Here is a 16357-nt window from a genome sequence, read left to right as displayed (position 1 = left end):
CAACCCTAAATGGTTTTGAGAATGGCAGCAGTTAAACAGCAGCCGAAAACAGGCCAGTGTACCACGGATAATAGAGAAGTGCAAGGCATGGAGGGATTTTACAGACGGAGTGTGAAGCCAAGAGGGTCCAGTCTTCTGGGCAGAGGAGGAGGTACCTGGATTTGGAGAAAACCAAAAGTGTGGAGGTAGTTTTGAGAGACCAAACTGCCAGGACCCACCTGCTGTGCAGAAGAGGAGCTGGGGGTAGCAGGACGCGTCCTGCTGGGGAGTGGGGATGCAGAAGGAGGCCAGTTGCAAAGCCAGTTGGCTGTGGTTTTGGATAAGATGGTCTGTTGATGGCTTCCATGTAGGCAGCCTGAGCGCTGCCTCAGGGGTGACAGGGATTGTAATAAATTTGTCTCTCTCCTGGTAATTCAAGTACCATTGCATAGGAGACACTCACCTGCAGGGTGTCTGGCCTCTGCATACTGTGAGACTGAAGGGAGGCTTTGCTGTCGGATGCTTGCCAGTGTTTTCCCACGAGGGTGCCACTCGAGTGTGTTGTCCTGTGGTTTGTGTGCTGCTGGAGCTGAGTGCTCCCTTGGCCGGAGAGCTAGCTGGTAACTGTGTGCCGCACCTCAGCTGGATAGGCAGATGTGCCATTAATGTTGTCTGCTGGAGTTGCTGGCCTAGAAAGAACAGAGTAAGGCTGACAACAACAACCATAGTATTATTTATTCTTACGTCCAGATGTCAGGATTTTGGTCATCACTGCAAGATGGGAATTACAAATCATTGCACAATGTTCCTTTAATCAGCAGTTGCGCAGCTGGGGAAAGACCTATTGTCTGAACTCTGAATCCAGATCACCTATGGCAGGACTGTCTGTCCAGTCCATGAGTGCTGCATTAGCTAACATGGATCTTTGAAATATCCCCCGCTGGATTTGTTGTGAGGGCCAAGCCTCATGACTGTGGGCTGACCAGATGCTTTAGTGTCTCATTTCTGGATTTTATTGTGGGTTTTCAGTGTGATCCACCTAAACTTGCACAGCCTGCCAGCGTGCAAAATGGAGAAATGCTGAAGAGGGGGCGCAGTCATTTGAGCTGCTACTCAAATGAGTAATTTGAAGTGAGACAATGAAAGTCTGTGCTGGTAACACTCAAGCTGAATAGCGAAGAGAGTTCTCGTGGTGGATGTCTTCCAGTTTAGGACATGATTTTTATTACTCCCTCTTTTCCCTTTGTACTGCTTTTTCATTTGTTTTTGCTTTTAAGGGTCTAAGAACAAATAGTAGCATATGTTTGTATATTCTTGAGCTCTGCAAAGGTTCTTAACACTTTCAGCATGTTAGAATTGGGAGAATTGTGTGCAGATGTACACTGGCAGTTAAATATCAAATGTTAATACAATTTAAATCATGGTACAGTGCTGAAACTAAACAAAGCACTAGGTAATATGGTGCTAAAAACAGTCCTGCCACTGCCCCAGGCTCCACTGAGAAGCAGCCTACAGGTGTCATCTAATCCATTTATTTTAAGTTTTGTGTAATTCTGTATCTATTAAATCTCCAATAATATCTTACCAAGATTGGTGTTACTTCTGAGCAGGGTGAAAGGTGGCTTATCTTTTCTTCTGCAATTTCTAAACCAAGTTGTTTAGCCAGAAATTGGGCAAAACTTTGTCCCTGTTGACTTGCAGAGGAGTTCTAGAAGATGCTGTACTTGCATATGTGCCTGTCAGCCTTTAACACAAGAGGCTGGTTGTGCTTTCCCTGTGCTGTATTTGGGTATCAACAGATTGGTTGTTACTCGTCTAGAGCACTTTTCCCCACTTACGGCGAGTTCTTGCTATCAAATACGGCTTAAGGGCTGTAGCTGATAAAGACAGCAATATTGTCTGTTATGATGCGCTGTTAGGAAAGGTGGGGGATGTCCTCTGAAGAGAGGATCTAAATTGTAGCCATTGTTCCTTAAAACGAGCCTGGAGCGGGTAAGAATGGAGCAACAACAATAAGCTATATGTAAAGCTGGGCTGTTAACTTCTGTGCTAACCAATACAACTAAGCAAGGATTTGACTCTTTATTACTGATGATTGCATTTAATTCAGGTGGGCAAGTGATCTGTGCACGGTGTCCCACTGGAGATAGTGGAAGCACAATTAATAAGAATAATTAAATGCTCTTTGAATAAAACAAGGCATGGTATTTTACACCCCACCCCACCCCCCCCATCTTGTTTTTCTGCATAGGCTCAGTGAGGCTTAGAGGAAATTTCTGTTTCCAAGTAGCGTAGTTCCTGTAAGAGACACCGTGGAAATGGGTAGAAGATAAAGAAGTTATGCTGCAGAGACAATAAATTTGTCAGATCTCTGCTTGTTCTTTAGGACAGGCTACGAGAGTGGCTCAGGTGCCAGCCGAGCATATGGACCGTGAAAGAAAATTGTTATCTAGGGTGCAGCCTTCACTTTGTGAAAGCGGGAGTTCAATTCATATGGACGGCAACCAGTATTTATGCATGTGCTGCATGTGTTCTGAATTAAAGCACATTCTTCCCTCTCCTCACATTCCTGGAATCCCACAGCAGAGACTCGTCCTGTATTTTTCTCTAAAATTTGGCTGTAAAGCAGTTACAAGGGGAGAGGAAAGATTCAACCTGGTGCTCGGCCCCAAGAAGCCATTCCCACATTTCCCTCCTTTTCGTTCGTCACACGTGTCGTATTCGTCAGCCGCTGGCCTGGCTCGCGTGGGCTGCACTGAGGGAGCTGGCGGGTGGACGCCAAGCAGTACCACGCGGGGCAGTGGGTCCGTCTGTCCAGGATGCGTTCTGCAGACTCAGGACAGGCCAATTAAATGCGTCACGGATTATTCGTGCTATTTTTGGCATAATCTCCTGATCTGGCAAATCAAGACAACATTGTAGAAAAAGCGTTTTCTATGTGTTTGCCTTTCCTGTCCAGATAGCGGGTTGTCCAGGGTCCGAACCCGATGTGAATATAAACGTGTTTTGAATTTCCTCCTGTGTACAATGGGAGTCTTTGTCTAAGGCTGAGGCTTTTTTTTTCCTTTTTCTTCAAGTTTTCCATGTTTGTTTGACAGTAATTTTCTGCTCCAGGTTCTTCTGATGCCATTCCAGTTTCGTTCTTCTGTCTCCATTATCCAGTTACAAATCAGCCAGCAATTCATTATGTAAATGAGTCTCTGAGCGTGAAGTTTGATGACAAAATTATCAGATGAGCCCTAGGAAGGCGGCGTGGGCACAGAAAGGCAGTGTGGTGTTGCTGTGTACAATGGCAAAGGGACCACCTGCAGAAAGGGGGTTGTGCAGAGAGGGGAGGAGGTGCAGATGGAGATGCGGGAGTCCCTGGGTGTCAGTGGAGGCAGGGGGGAGCCTGACCCTCGGCAGATGGAGATCCCGAAGCTGGGATAGTCTTTGTTGCTGCGCTCCTTGTGGGCAGCCTGCGGCCAGCAGGATCTCTGCTGGAGTGCTTGGAGGGATCAGCTGTGTACGTGTGGTCTGCTGTGCGTAAAACTCTTGAAAGGGTTACCCTACTTCAGGGAGCAAGGTAGGGCTCCCGGTTTTCTGCCTGGCTATCTCAATGTGTCCTAAGGCAGCTGCGTGACAGTGCGCTCTCACAGGGCTCGTACATGCCAGTTAATCCCCCACTTCTAGCTGTTTTAAAATATTTATAAACAGTATACCATCCCACCCAGTAAAGACTATAAAGACTACTGTTAGAAGAATGCTTGTACCCTGGTACTAAATCATATTCCAGAAACATGAGCTCATGCTTCAGATTTACCAGAGACTGTGGTAAGACAGGACTGAACTCCTGCGGCTGCTGCTTCCCTCTAACTCTTGCAAGTGTTGCATATGAGATGCACTAAGGATCTGAACGATTTATTGCCATGGATTCTACAGGGAAAAATGGTATGAGCCCAAAGAGTTGTACCAGAGCCTGCTACAGATGCCAGTACAGCATGAGTATTTGCCCAGATCCCTGGTCCAAAAAATTACTTACCCACTAAGAAAAGCATCGAGTTGTTTTAGGCTTCCTTTACTGGGCTTGTTTTTATTTAGCAAAATCCTGGAAAACATAGAGGTCCCATTCACATTCATAAATGCTGTTTCTTTGTACTGTATTTTTATCTTCATTGCATGTTTGGTGTTAATTATAAACCAATTACTGTTGCTCTGCCTAAACAGTTCTTGCGTATTGATATTAGAAAGGTTAATAAAAATTTCAGAACCGCTCTTAATATCAGCTATTTCAGTGATGGCATTTACATTCTAATCCTGTTTCAGATTGCACGTGAAAAGCTAATATTCAGGGTCTAGACAGTTATCTAGATGGGATCTCAGATAACGAGGAGCAAAAAACTAACAAGCATGTTTGTATTTGCATTGCCTGGACACTGCAGCAGTCAGTCCAGTGCGCAGCTCTAGTAGGACAGATAGAAATTCTCCTTGTGCAGTAGATGGGCTGTAATAAACATAGATGAAAAATACTAGCCTGCACAGAAACTACACTGGTCGATAAATTGAGCAGAACAAATGGGACTCGTGCTTAGAATTGTAGAAAGAGATTGTGCCTGATTAGGCAGACATTGACTGCTGCAGCTCAACCATCAGCCACCTCCACAAAACGAGCGTCCGATTAGGAAGGTCTTCTTTCATGTTCTCTTGTTTATACAGTTTTTCGAAAATTAAGTTGATAGTATAGAAAAGCATTAAAAATCATGTTGTTGCCATGAAAACACGGCATGTCCTGAAAAGCATGGGGCAAAAAGGCAAATCCAAAAAAAGGGGGGGGGGGGGGGGGGGGCAAAATGTGAATGAGGCGGGAAGACCTGTTACCATTTGGATGGGTCCTGTGCAATGCAACTTCACATCACTGGCATTCTGTGCTTGGACTTGCTGTATGAACAGCCTCTGTTACAGGGCCAATTTTCTACATGGCTTTGAAGTCTTGAGTGCCAAATATATTTTGCAAGTTAATTAATTAGAATAATTTCTTTTTGCTCCCAGAATGTCAACAGTGCTTTCAATGGTATTATGGATAAAAAGCACTAATTATTCCCTGTCCTCCTTCCCAGGCCATCTCCACTTGGCTATATGAAATCTTTAAACTGGCTGAAGGGAGGCTAGTAGTCCAGTGGACTAAAAAATGACTGTATGAGACTGCAGTATGATCTGGTTTCCCAGAACTAAAGATCCATAGGTGCATGGGATTACTCGCCAACAACCTCTCTAACTCAGTATCAGTGACTTGATAAGATCCACCGTTTCGTAGAGCTGCCTTTTACCTTTTAATCCTCTTCCCTTCCCAGAAGGCTCCTGCTGGTAGTGCTGTATCCCCGCTCTCCGTGCTCTTATTCCAGGGGCTGGCAGTGGAGATGCCAGTAGCTGCACTGCGCAGAACCTGAGTTGGCTCTGGCTGCAGGTGCTGTTAGTCTGTGGCATGCTAGTGAATCTGGAGACAGGAACAGCAGAGCACGTGCTCGATCATGCTAACACGAGGAGAGCAGAAAATTTTTCCCACTGAGGGAGGTGCATCTAGTGCCAAAATTCAGCTGAGAGTGAGACTTCCTTTTTGCACAGTTTCCTGGAACATATGATGCAGAGATTGAAAAAGATTGTTCCAGCCCTTTGTATTACATTGAGGATGCAAAGAGCCACAGGTTAGAAAGCACCTGCTGTTCATTTGTCTTCATCATTCACTTGTTGCTTTAATCTTCTGAAAAGGAATCAATAGTTTTTTCTTACCTGGGATCACTGGAAAATTAATGTAACTTTTACTGTAGAGTGAGTCCTCTTCTATCTTCACATAGTGTGATTAAAAATGTAAAGTTCGCTGAAGCGTGGGAAGACTCTGTCTGTGTCGGGACTGGAAAGCCGCTCCTTGTCTCATTTCTTCAGCTGCAGCTGCTGGCTCCCTGCCTTTCCTTTTCCTCTCCTCTTCCAAAGGGTGATTCTCACCATTTCCTCTTTGCAGATTTTTTCCCTTGATACGGTGTCTTCATTCCAATGCTAAACTAACTTGTGAATGCCTCTAGGGGAGGAAATAGGTGATGTGAATGCTTTTTATTTATTTTGTTAAAGGTCTCTGGATAACACAATGTGTGGAGAGCGTTCTGTATACACTGGAAGCTGGAGGAGAAAGGAAGGAAAGGGTTTTTGCAGGAGAAAAATTGGCCAAAATCTTCCTTTCAGTTACGATTAATAGGTTTTTCTTTTGGGCTCTGAATGCTGCATTTGTATTCAAATGAAGTCGTTTCCAGGGGGGATTTCCAGGAATACATGTGGGGAGGGAACAAAAACACTTTCCAGAAAGGATGCTGGAAATGCACGGTACTGAACTGCATGGTGTTTGTGAATCTCGTCCCGGTCTCTTCTTCTCTCATCTGGAGCCTGTGGTGTCTCCTCTGTATGCAGAGCTCGGGGGATGATGACCCTGTTGTCACAGCATTTGAGATGTGCTCAGTGCTCCACAGAAGTGACAGGGTCGCATGGGCAGGTGCTAGAAACCAGTGTCCCTGCTGCAGCCACTGGTGCATCCCAGGGCAGGGCCCTTCTCTTGCAGCAAGGCTGTTGGAGTTCTTGGGTGGGCAATAGTGAGCAAAACCTGTTGCTCCTCTGCAAGGTGCTCTGAGACTTGTGGCCAGGCTTTTCTTTCCTCTCACCTCCCCGCTTTGTGATGTTGCACCTGTGGTGTGTTTTCTCCAGCTGGGAACTGATGTTCACTTGGATTTCTGTACAAGAACTGGAAGTAGAGCAGAGGCTTCACCTGTGTTTTGTTTAGCTTGGCTTTTATCCATTTACCTCACAGGGGCCATTTTCCTTCATGGGAGACATGAAAGCTAGTTGTTGCTGTACCTGTAGTTGAAGAGTATGTTACTTGCTGTCCTACAGCCGTTGTGCGTATAGGATGGGATGTGAGAGAGGATTGCACTGCGTGGTCCCTTCTGACCCTTGGAAACAGAAGCCATAGTATTCCTGTCTTCTGTAGGCTGTGGGAGGCTTGTCTGCATTGCCTGTAGCATCCATCTCCCTCCTGCCTTTTCCTTGAAAACTTGTATACAAGTGAATTTTGGGTTTCTGGGCATAGCTGACTGTCTGCAGTGGTGAGGAAGCTGCATCTTCCCTGATGTGCCATCTGTCCTGGTAATATGCGTTCTGAGAGCAGAGATGGCAAGCTCCTACCTTCCTGTAAAGCGTGAGATGTTGGAGATGCCTACACACGATATCAAGTTTCCTTGCTGGCTGCTGCGTATTTGTGCCCTTATCCTTGATAACTGATTCAGGCAGACACATTTGTCCTGGACCAGCCTTGTCGGCTGGGAAGGTCCCCATCAAAGATGTGCTGCATCAAACTGCCTCTGTCATCAGGTGGTAAAGAAAGTCATTAAATGATAATACTGGGGGAAAAAAAGGACTTAAAAGTGTATGCCATGATTTAGGTGACAGCTCACTCACTGCTGGGAGGACTCATGCTTGATGGCCACTGCATGTTGTTAGTTCGTTGTATTTTCTTTGATTTAAAGCTTCATGCTAGTAATCTAATTAACATTGAATTGGGTTTCCAGTACAATAGCTTGTTTGGTTCAATAAGAACACATTTATACTAGAGGTTAATGAAAAGAATTTTGCTTTCATTGAATTCATTAAAAGTGGTTCTACAATCAAGGCTTACTAATGGAAAAGAAATTAAATATTCATGTCTATAAATTTCTCATGTCATTTCTGATTTTCCTTAATCTCTGCCTCCCTGGACTGGATTCCAAAAGTGTCTGAAAGCTCTAATGAAATACCAGTTTGGCTATTAATTGGAGATTTATCCTGTTTATGTAAAAAGACTTCCACAGATGTATACTTAATGTATCTTGAGCGCAGGTTTCTATTACAGGTGAAAAGAAAAAGTGATGAGGTCTTATCCATGAAAGCAATACTAGGAGCCAGTCTCAAGGAGCAGTATTATGTTCTTAAAGCACTTTTAAAGAGATGCAAACAATGTTTTATCTTCTGTTCTGACAGCTTTATTTGTGCTATTGAAATAGCTTTGAATGAACCAGAAGTGCAGCAAAGTTTGCATCAGAAAGGTATTAACGGGACATGAAGATAAAACCTGAATAATGAGCATCAAAGGTGCTTAAAGATTCAAGACCTTTTTATAACATAGCGTCCAGATGTATGTGCTACAAATATACCTGAGTACTTTGAGTAAATATTGGATTGTGGTTTCTGTGATCTCTTAACCAGTAGCTCTCAAGGAAGTTGTGGATACCCTTTGAGCTGGGGCTTTGCCATTGCTTTATGTGTGAGCAGAACATGTTTCTGCAGTTCTTGCTTTGCGTGTAGGTTCCTGGTATCCCGATTTAGGGGATGCGGAAGCTCTGTTTGGGAATGCTTTGCAGCTGCATGTTGATGTTGTTGCTGATGTGGAAATGGAAATATATGATGACAAGAGATTTAAGTTACTCTGAAGGTATTGCACGTTCCCAAGAATGGTTTCCTTGGAAAGGAAGAAACAAAGAAAAACGCTCTTGTAAACATGTTCAAAATTATCAGTGTCTTGCCTCCATCTAAGTAGTGCATATGACTTGATGTTCTTCAAGGTCTTTTCCAACCTAAATGATTCTGTGATATATACCCGGCTCCTGTCTGGATCTTTGCATCATGTTTCATTGCAACTTGAACTTCCAGTACATTTTGGACTCTGCTAGTACTAGATGTTTAAATTGTACTCATTGGCAAGAACTGATGGGAAAGGAAGCAAGTTATTTGTATGCTGTGTGAGCCAAGCAAACAGAAATGGACGTCTCAAGAATGAGCATTTGGTTATAAGTAGATAAGTAGTTGGCCCAGTCCAAGGGGAAAACTTTGCCTTAATAGTAGTTACCATCCCTGGTTTTCAGAACAGTTCAGAGGCCTTGCAGAGGTTGAGAAAGTCATCACACCATGGGGATAAGCGACTGGGTGGCAGTCATAAACCAAACTGTGATGTTGGATTTTTCTGATTATAGCCAGCATGACCGAAGAAGCCAGAATGTGATCATGTAGCCCAGCGTCCACCAGCACAAGGTCACAGGCAGAATTGTTATTTGTGACTTCTACCAATTAAGTAATTGGCATTTCTTCTTCTTCCCTTTGGCTTTTCAGGCATACTTCCGACAGGGTGTGGCCCTTCAGTATCTTGGACGTCATGCAGATGCACTGGCAGCATTTGCGTCAGGACTGGCTCAAGATCCCAAGAGTCTTCAGCTTCTGGTTGGCATGGTCGAGGCCGCCATGAAATCTCCCATGCGAGGTAAGCACCAGCAGATTTTCTGAAGGATGGTGATCTGCTGCTGAGGTACTTAGAAACGATAGTTTCAGTTCATGGGTGACTCTGCCAGCATCTGAGGGGGGAGAACCTGGAGGCCTGAAGGGAAAGATTTCAGGCTTTGACTTCTCTACTGAGTCAGCAGGTGCTGACAAAGGAGCCCGAAGTAGGAGGAGGTAAAAAAAAAAAATATTCTTCTGATTCAGTGGGACAGTGAGATGGTGATACCCAGCTCTAGAGGCACTGGAGATGAATCAGACTGGTGGTGTGCAGAAGTTCCAATTAAGTCCTTGCTCATTTGTCTTGTGTCCAGTATCAGTGCAGATAGAGGGGTGTGCGCTACTGTGGGCCTGGCTTTCTTATTACTTGGAACAACTTCCCACAATGCTCTGGTGCTTGGCCACTGCGAACAGGGAGTCTGAAATGCTCTGGGCCAGTGTTTGCCCAGAAGAACATGTCAGCAGCTTTTCCATGGTACTAATGTCTCTCAAAACACAGCGTTCCAGAAGGTAAAAGGCTTCTCTGCTAATTCACTTATAATCAGGAAGAGTGCTGAAATCACGTGGACCTTGAAGCTGTATTAACTGTACAGCATTTTGCCTGTCTTTCATAATGTCCCCATTTCCAGGATTTTCCTCTCTAGAGGAAGGAGGTAGTCTCCTCTTTGCTCTGTCTCTCTGTTGCTCTGTTTTTCTTGCAAGCTTTGTGTTGCGATGTCCTAATGGTATTTCCTGGAGGGAACATGGCAGTTCTCATCCTCAGCATGTGCTGCTGGGGACCCCAGGGATTAGGGGCCAAGAGCGCTGAAATGAAAAAACATCCCTGTTGGCGTTTCCTTTTTTACAGTGTTTTTCTCTGTCCTCTAAAATGAATTCACCTGGAAGTTTCTGTCCTATATAGCAGTTACCTTGTGAGGCTAATTTCATTTGGTACCCAAAGGTGCTGTGGCTGCTGCTTAGAATGCAGGTGATGTGGTATTTCTATGTAAGCACCCCCAAATTTGGCTGGATGATCTCATTGTCTCACTGCTGTATATTTACAGTGCTGCTCCCTACTGCGCTTCTCAGCGTTGCTGCTCTCCAGTTGTTATCTTCCCACTGACTGGTTTGACAGATTGTAGAGTAGCCTTGCTTATAAAGTACTAGTTTTACTTTGAGAGTGTGTATATACTGTACTACTGTAATGAATATTCAGCGTCTCTGTCCCACTGTGGTAGGCACTCTGTAAGCACTTAAGTAGTTGTTATGTGGTGTTCTGGCCCCCGTTCCGAGAACTCCTTTTCTAGGAGGGACATAGAAGTTCTGTCCAGGTATTGTCTATGGTGTAAAGCCAGTCCTTTGTAACTTGATTCCACCGGGATAATAGATTGTTTGAAGCCATGGATAGACTGATGTGAGTGGTAGCTTCCAGGATACTTGCATTCAGAGAAAGAAGAGGAGCAACTGGAAAGGTGGAAGGGCTATGTGTGTCAGTGGCGTGCTAAAGATTATTACGTGCAGACACTGAGGGATTCAGGGAGTGTGGGTCCACAGTATGCAGAGATGTGGACTCTGCTCCCCCAGAGTACTCCCTCAGTACTCCCCCAGTAACTGAATCTGCTGCATCTTTCACCTGGTTGTGGCTGTGTCTCTTCCCTTACCATTTGCTGCTGTACAAGAACAGTAGTGAACTCCATGTCTGCCCTTCTGTCACCATGCTGGTTCTCCCTTTCCTAGTGGACTTTACGGTTACCAGGAGCACTTCCCTTGTGTTTTCCTTTTTCTTCCTTTCTCCTTGTCTATACCCCTCTCTCTCCCTATGTTTGCCTGGATTACCTGGCTTAGATCATAAGTAACCTCCTTAAGACAGGAACTGAGTTCCTATCTGCTCTTGCAGTGATAAGCATGGTGGCATGTTACAGCAACTCTTTCTGTCCTCTTACATCTGCATTTAATCCCAGGATCTAATTGTGTGTCAGCAACTGGCATCAGGTTCACACTGTTTGCATCTTTAGGGAAGCGTTAAAATCCTCTTTTGTTGTTGCTTGTATACTTGGTGATTGTAGAGAGGCAGAAATGATGAAAACAGGGAGCAGGTGGCTTTCTGAGGTGGTTGTGGTAGTGTTGATTCAGGTTGAGAGCATGTAATCAAGAAATGCCACTGGTCAGCAAATTCTGGAGTCCTGTTATATTGATGTCTGTATTGAAACATGCAGCCAAGATGTTTTATCATCTGAATGATGGAAAAATCAGACCAATTATAAGTAGATTGGCAGGTTCAGTGCTGTCATTCTGGAGGAGTACCTTCTGCAGAAGGAGCAGCTGCTTTCTGTGGTTTTTGTCACCTCTCTTGGCACACATTGTGTGCTGTGGTATCTGACCAGGCACAGATTTTGCAGGCGTTCAGCTGAAAGTTTGTGCTGAAGGAGCAGAAACTGCAGTGCTCTTATACACTGCTGGTGGCCCATTTCCAGTTTCCTACAAACCTCTACAGGTGTTTTCTGTATTCCTTCTGCCATTAGGCCGGTCTTCAGAGCTCAGTATGAGACTGTTCTGCATGCTTGTGCTGTCTTCCTGAAGTGCCTTCTGCAAGGAAAACATCAGCTTGCTAGTTGATCTGTCTTGATGTACTAGATATTAGATGATGCATTTGAGCCCTGAGTTCCCATAATAAATCTTGGTTTGATTTGGGCAATCTGGCCCTTAACTCGCATGTCATTTGGTTACCAAAAAATGAAGATGAGTTCTAGATACAAATAACTTGGGTTGTTGAGTAACTCTGCCTTCGTTTTTGTATTTCAGAGTCCCTGGAGCCCACCTATCAACAACTGCAGAAGATGAAGTTGGACAAGAGCCCCTTTGTTGTGGTGTCTGTGATTGGCCAGGAACTTCTGACTGCGGGCCACCATGGGGCTTCTGTGGTGGTGCTAGAAGCTGCCCTGAAGATCGGCACTTGCAGCCTAAAGCTGCGGGGATCAGTGTTCTCTGCACTGAGCAGCGCGTACTGGTCCCTTGGGAATACGGAGAAAAGCACTGGATACATGCAGCAGGACTTGGACGTAGCCAAGACTTTAGGTAAGAGTTCTCATTTCACTTGCTTGAGTGCTGGATTGGTACAGATGGAACAAATTAATAGCTGTGTTAATGGTCAGCATCTCTCTGTAATACTCAGGTTTCTGTGGGATTTCACAAGCTGCTAAATCAAATCTGAAATTTCTGAAATGTGTAAACTATAGGCTTGTGCAGCCCTGTTACTGATGTGTGTGAGGGGGCAGATGATCAATGAATGTGCTAAGGTTTTGCAGGGTCCTCTAATTTTCTCGTGTTATGTATGTGGGAACTGGTCTTACCCCTGTGTAGACTTGGCCTCAAGACCTTAAATGAGTCTTAAATGAAGCAATCTGTTTTTCCAAGAATTAGATGGAATAAGGTACTCAGTCTGTGCTTCTGAGGCAGTTGCCAGGGAAGGAACAAATCAGGAGTGAGACAATGGATGAACAAGAGGGTTTAAAAAATAAACAAATTGGAAAATGCCTCTCGTGTACGGTTTATCCTGCACAACACTGAGAGCTTGCAAGCTTTCAGGGTGCTGTAGGTGAGGAGACAGTCTGTGAGACAGAAAGGCATAACCTTGCAGAGGTAGAGACGATAATGACTGAGGGCTCTAGCTAGGAGAGCTCGCTGAAAATACAGGGACTACTGTCTTGAAGACAATAGTAGATGTGCTTTGTGTCTGAGCTGAGCTGTGCTGCAGAATTGCTTTCTGGGAAAGCTGGCATGCTCTTTACTTGTTTTAAGCCTGAGCCATTGACTTACTTTCACGAATAAATTGCTAATGTCAAGAAAAGAATAAACATGGAAGAATGGGAAATTGCCAAGTGTTAGGCCGAAGAAGAAATTAAAACAATTCTAAAAATAAGGTTGATGGCTATTGTAGAAGTTTCTGAAGGCCAGCAGGCTCTGTATTAAACATAAGGATGAGTTTGTTCTGATGCTGGTTCTCACACTGGAGCATCACTTGTACAGCGAGTTCTAGTCTTTCTGCTGGATGCTTCCAGTGACATCTTTGTTAGCTAACCTTTGTTTTGTTTGCATGTGATTCAGGTGACCAGACGGGAGAATGCCGAGCTCATGGAAATCTGGGCTCCGCATTCTTCTCCAAAGGAAATTACCGGGAGGCCCTTACTAACCACAGACATCAGCTGGTGCTCGCCATGAAACTCAAGGACAGAGAGGTAGGAAGCTTATTAAATAGACCGGATTGGGAGTCAGCACTGCATGGTTTTCTAGAGATACATGAACATGTCAAGAAGTCTTGTCTGTCTGCCCTGTTATTCTGAGAATTTGGAAGCTATGTGATTTCTCTTCCCAGCTGTTCACTTGCCTTTTGTTAAGGAAATCGTTTGTACCAGTAGATACAGTATGTGAGTGAGGGTAGCAGGATGCTTGGTTTGTCCTTTTGCCTCCCCTTGCCTCTAGTCTCCATGTGGCTCTGAGTAAGTCATTCTGCCTCCCTCTCCCTTCCCGTCCATTTTGCCCACAGTGCATAGGCTCTAGGGTGTGAGGGTAGAAGCTATTGCTGAGTAGATGTCAATACAACGTCTCTGCAGTTGAGCCCTGGCTGTCATCAGCTCTTGTTTTCCCTGTGATACAGATGCTACTGATTTGAACTCCATTAGGGTGCATCCTATGTTGTGCCTTTTCCGGACAAGTGATGAGCTAGGTCCCTGTCCCAAACGTTCACGTAAAATATGCTTTGTTTAAAAAGTAGTGAAAAGAAAAAGAATCCTTGCAAACCTGAAAATACAATGTTGTGTAAAGTGTAGGGGTTGCTTGGACTGGATCTGATCTGCCTTGACCGTTTACTATTCAGCTCTTGAGGTGTTATGCTGGGCTCCCTGCCAGGCCAGGGAAGCATGCTACGTGGACTGAAGAGTCTGTCCCAGGAGATTTCTAGTGAAAGTTTACTGTAAGGACAGAATCATAATTTTAGTGCAGGTTACAGGTACAAAAGCTATTCCCACCCCCCTGCAGTGGATTCCCCTCTACTGTGAATGGGAAAACAGAGGGCTTGTGGGTTGTGTGGCAGGTGAAGGGAGTGGCTAGAGGCAGCAGGGCAGGTGTGAATTCATGTAAATGCAAGTAGCTTTGGGGAGATCTAAAACTGGGAGAGATCCGTTTCCCACTGATAAGTCATTGAAAAGATCCATTTGAATTAGCTAAGTGCTTAGTGAAGTGTTATTTTATAATTTAAATATCAAGTAAGCCTTGGAGAGATTTGTCTTTCAGTAGGTTGTGGAAGGACTGTGACTGGGGGAGGGACCTGCTAGACATTTTCATGATTATTTTACCAGCTGGAAAACTTCCTGGTTTCCTTGTTTCTGTTCATGCAGAGCAAAAAAGCTGTTACTCATCATTGGTTTTATAGTTTTCTTGATTAGGGGTCCCCGTTCCGGCTAAGAGTTTGATCTACGTAGCTGCTCCTCCTCCATGGTATCTCTCTAAGCAGCAGATCCCCCCGTTGTGGGGAGGGGGCTGAAGGAAATGGCAGGAAACTCGCTGTGCTGGCACGTGGCGTGAGCGCAGCAGCCCCTGCGCCCCAGAGCCCCTGGGCTGGCCCAGGGAGGCAAGTGCTGGTGCATTTCACTGACTTCAGGCCGCTGATCTAAACAGATCCCAACGGCCGATCTGGGAGGAATCCAGGGAATGAAGGCTAATCGTGATAGTTCTTAGTTTATGACACATCTGGGCACATAATTAACAGTTATTGACAACAAATGACTACTTGGTTTAGCAAGAAAGCTGAGCTTCTTGGATTTCCTGTAGGATGTAACCACAGGAAATTAATTTGGCGCTTTCTGATGACATCATCTTGACCACAGAGCTTCCTCTGAACAAAAAGCTGTTTTTCTTGGCCTCCTTTGCAGACATTTTTATAATGCAAATGTTATAAAGTTGCAGTAGTGCTGATGTGAATTCCACCAGAAGGGAATTTGGTGTGCGACTGTAATGAGGTAATTGTTCTACCTCCAGCTGTACAGAGAATTGGCTTAGAAGCTAAAAAGTGCTCCCTTTGTATGGGAGACTGCTACCCTCAGAGGGAGCACTGGGTCCTGAGGCTGCTGAAGCAAATGGGTGTACCAGGGGCTTCTGCTGGATTGTGTCGCCCATAAACCCGGGAGGAAGTTGCAGAGGGTCTGGCTGGAGCATTCAGGTCTGTCCTCCCCCACACAAGCCTTGAGAAGGGAAACTTTGTCAGCTGAATGGGGAATCGTATGAGCTGCTCAGATGGACTGAAGATTTTAAACATTTTTCTTTCCCTGGCCCAGGGAGTCCGTGCAGCTCCTGTTGCAAGCACCGTATCATACCGAGCACAGTCCGTATGTCCAGATAGCTCATCCGCTCTTTTCAGTCACAATGTGGGGATAAGCTCAGGCTGTTTTGTGATACTTGTGCCCAGAGAGAGAATGGAGCAGAAGTAGCTGGGATTTGGCATACGTCTAGCATGTCCAAGAGAGACCTTGGGGTATTGAACATACATGTGTTTTTGGTCTATGCAGACAAGTAAGAAGACTGGTTCTTGGCAAGATGCTGTAGTGGGCACCATGAAGTAGTCATCTCCAGTGTCATTTCAATGCTTTCCATCACAGTTAAGTGATGGGTTGGATTTTTTGACCAGCTGCAGTGGCTGGTCAAGAAATCCAGATGAGCTAATTTCTGTGAGATTGTTTCTGAGAGAATTAGCAGACTTAAAAGTACAATTGATTCAGGAAACTAGAAACCATAAGGGACTCGGTCTTTCTTTCCATGCATTCTTTGGTTCCTGTGGAGCTTTGCAGATGGTCACTGTGGTCGGTAGGATACCATCCTAAAAAGGATGACCAGAGAAGGGAGGGGCAGTATAGGAGAGGAAGGCAGGCAGGACCATCTAGAAGGATGGTTGCCTCTCTTCTGATGGAGGTGAGTGCAGGAGTTCAGCTCTGAGATTGTTTAGATGCAGTTAAAGAGGAAATAGCAGTGCAGCTTGGTAGCCTGTCATTTCTCTGCAAAGTTGAGGCAGAGCAGATTTCAGCGTGGG

At 45.0% G+C, this 16357-nt stretch overlaps 1 protein-coding gene across 3 annotated transcripts in view; it reads left to right on the top strand.

Moving 5' to 3' along the window:
* Positions 1-16357, top strand: part of TTC28 (tetratricopeptide repeat domain 28) — a 185019-nt gene that overhangs the window by 96755 nt on the left and 71907 nt on the right. For 2 of the 3 annotated variants that reach the window (XM_082325233.1, XM_082325234.1), the window contains exons 2-4: positions 9139-9286; positions 12082-12354; positions 13384-13514. In XM_082325233.1, the coding sequence (XP_082181359.1) occupies positions 9139-9286; positions 12082-12354; positions 13384-13514 (552 nt within the window). Of the gene's footprint in view, positions 1-9138; positions 9287-12081; positions 12355-13383; positions 13515-16357 lie in introns of those variants that run through there. The other variant, XM_082325235.1, reaches the window with a different exon arrangement.

The sequence above is a fragment of the Platalea leucorodia genome, assembly GCF_965183815.1.
Source record: "Platalea leucorodia genome assembly, chromosome: 12".
Taxonomy (NCBI): Eukaryota; Metazoa; Chordata; class Aves; order Pelecaniformes; family Threskiornithidae; genus Platalea; species Platalea leucorodia.
The sequence above is the reverse complement of the archived record's forward strand: the minus strand, read 5'-3'. Positions and strand labels throughout refer to the sequence as shown.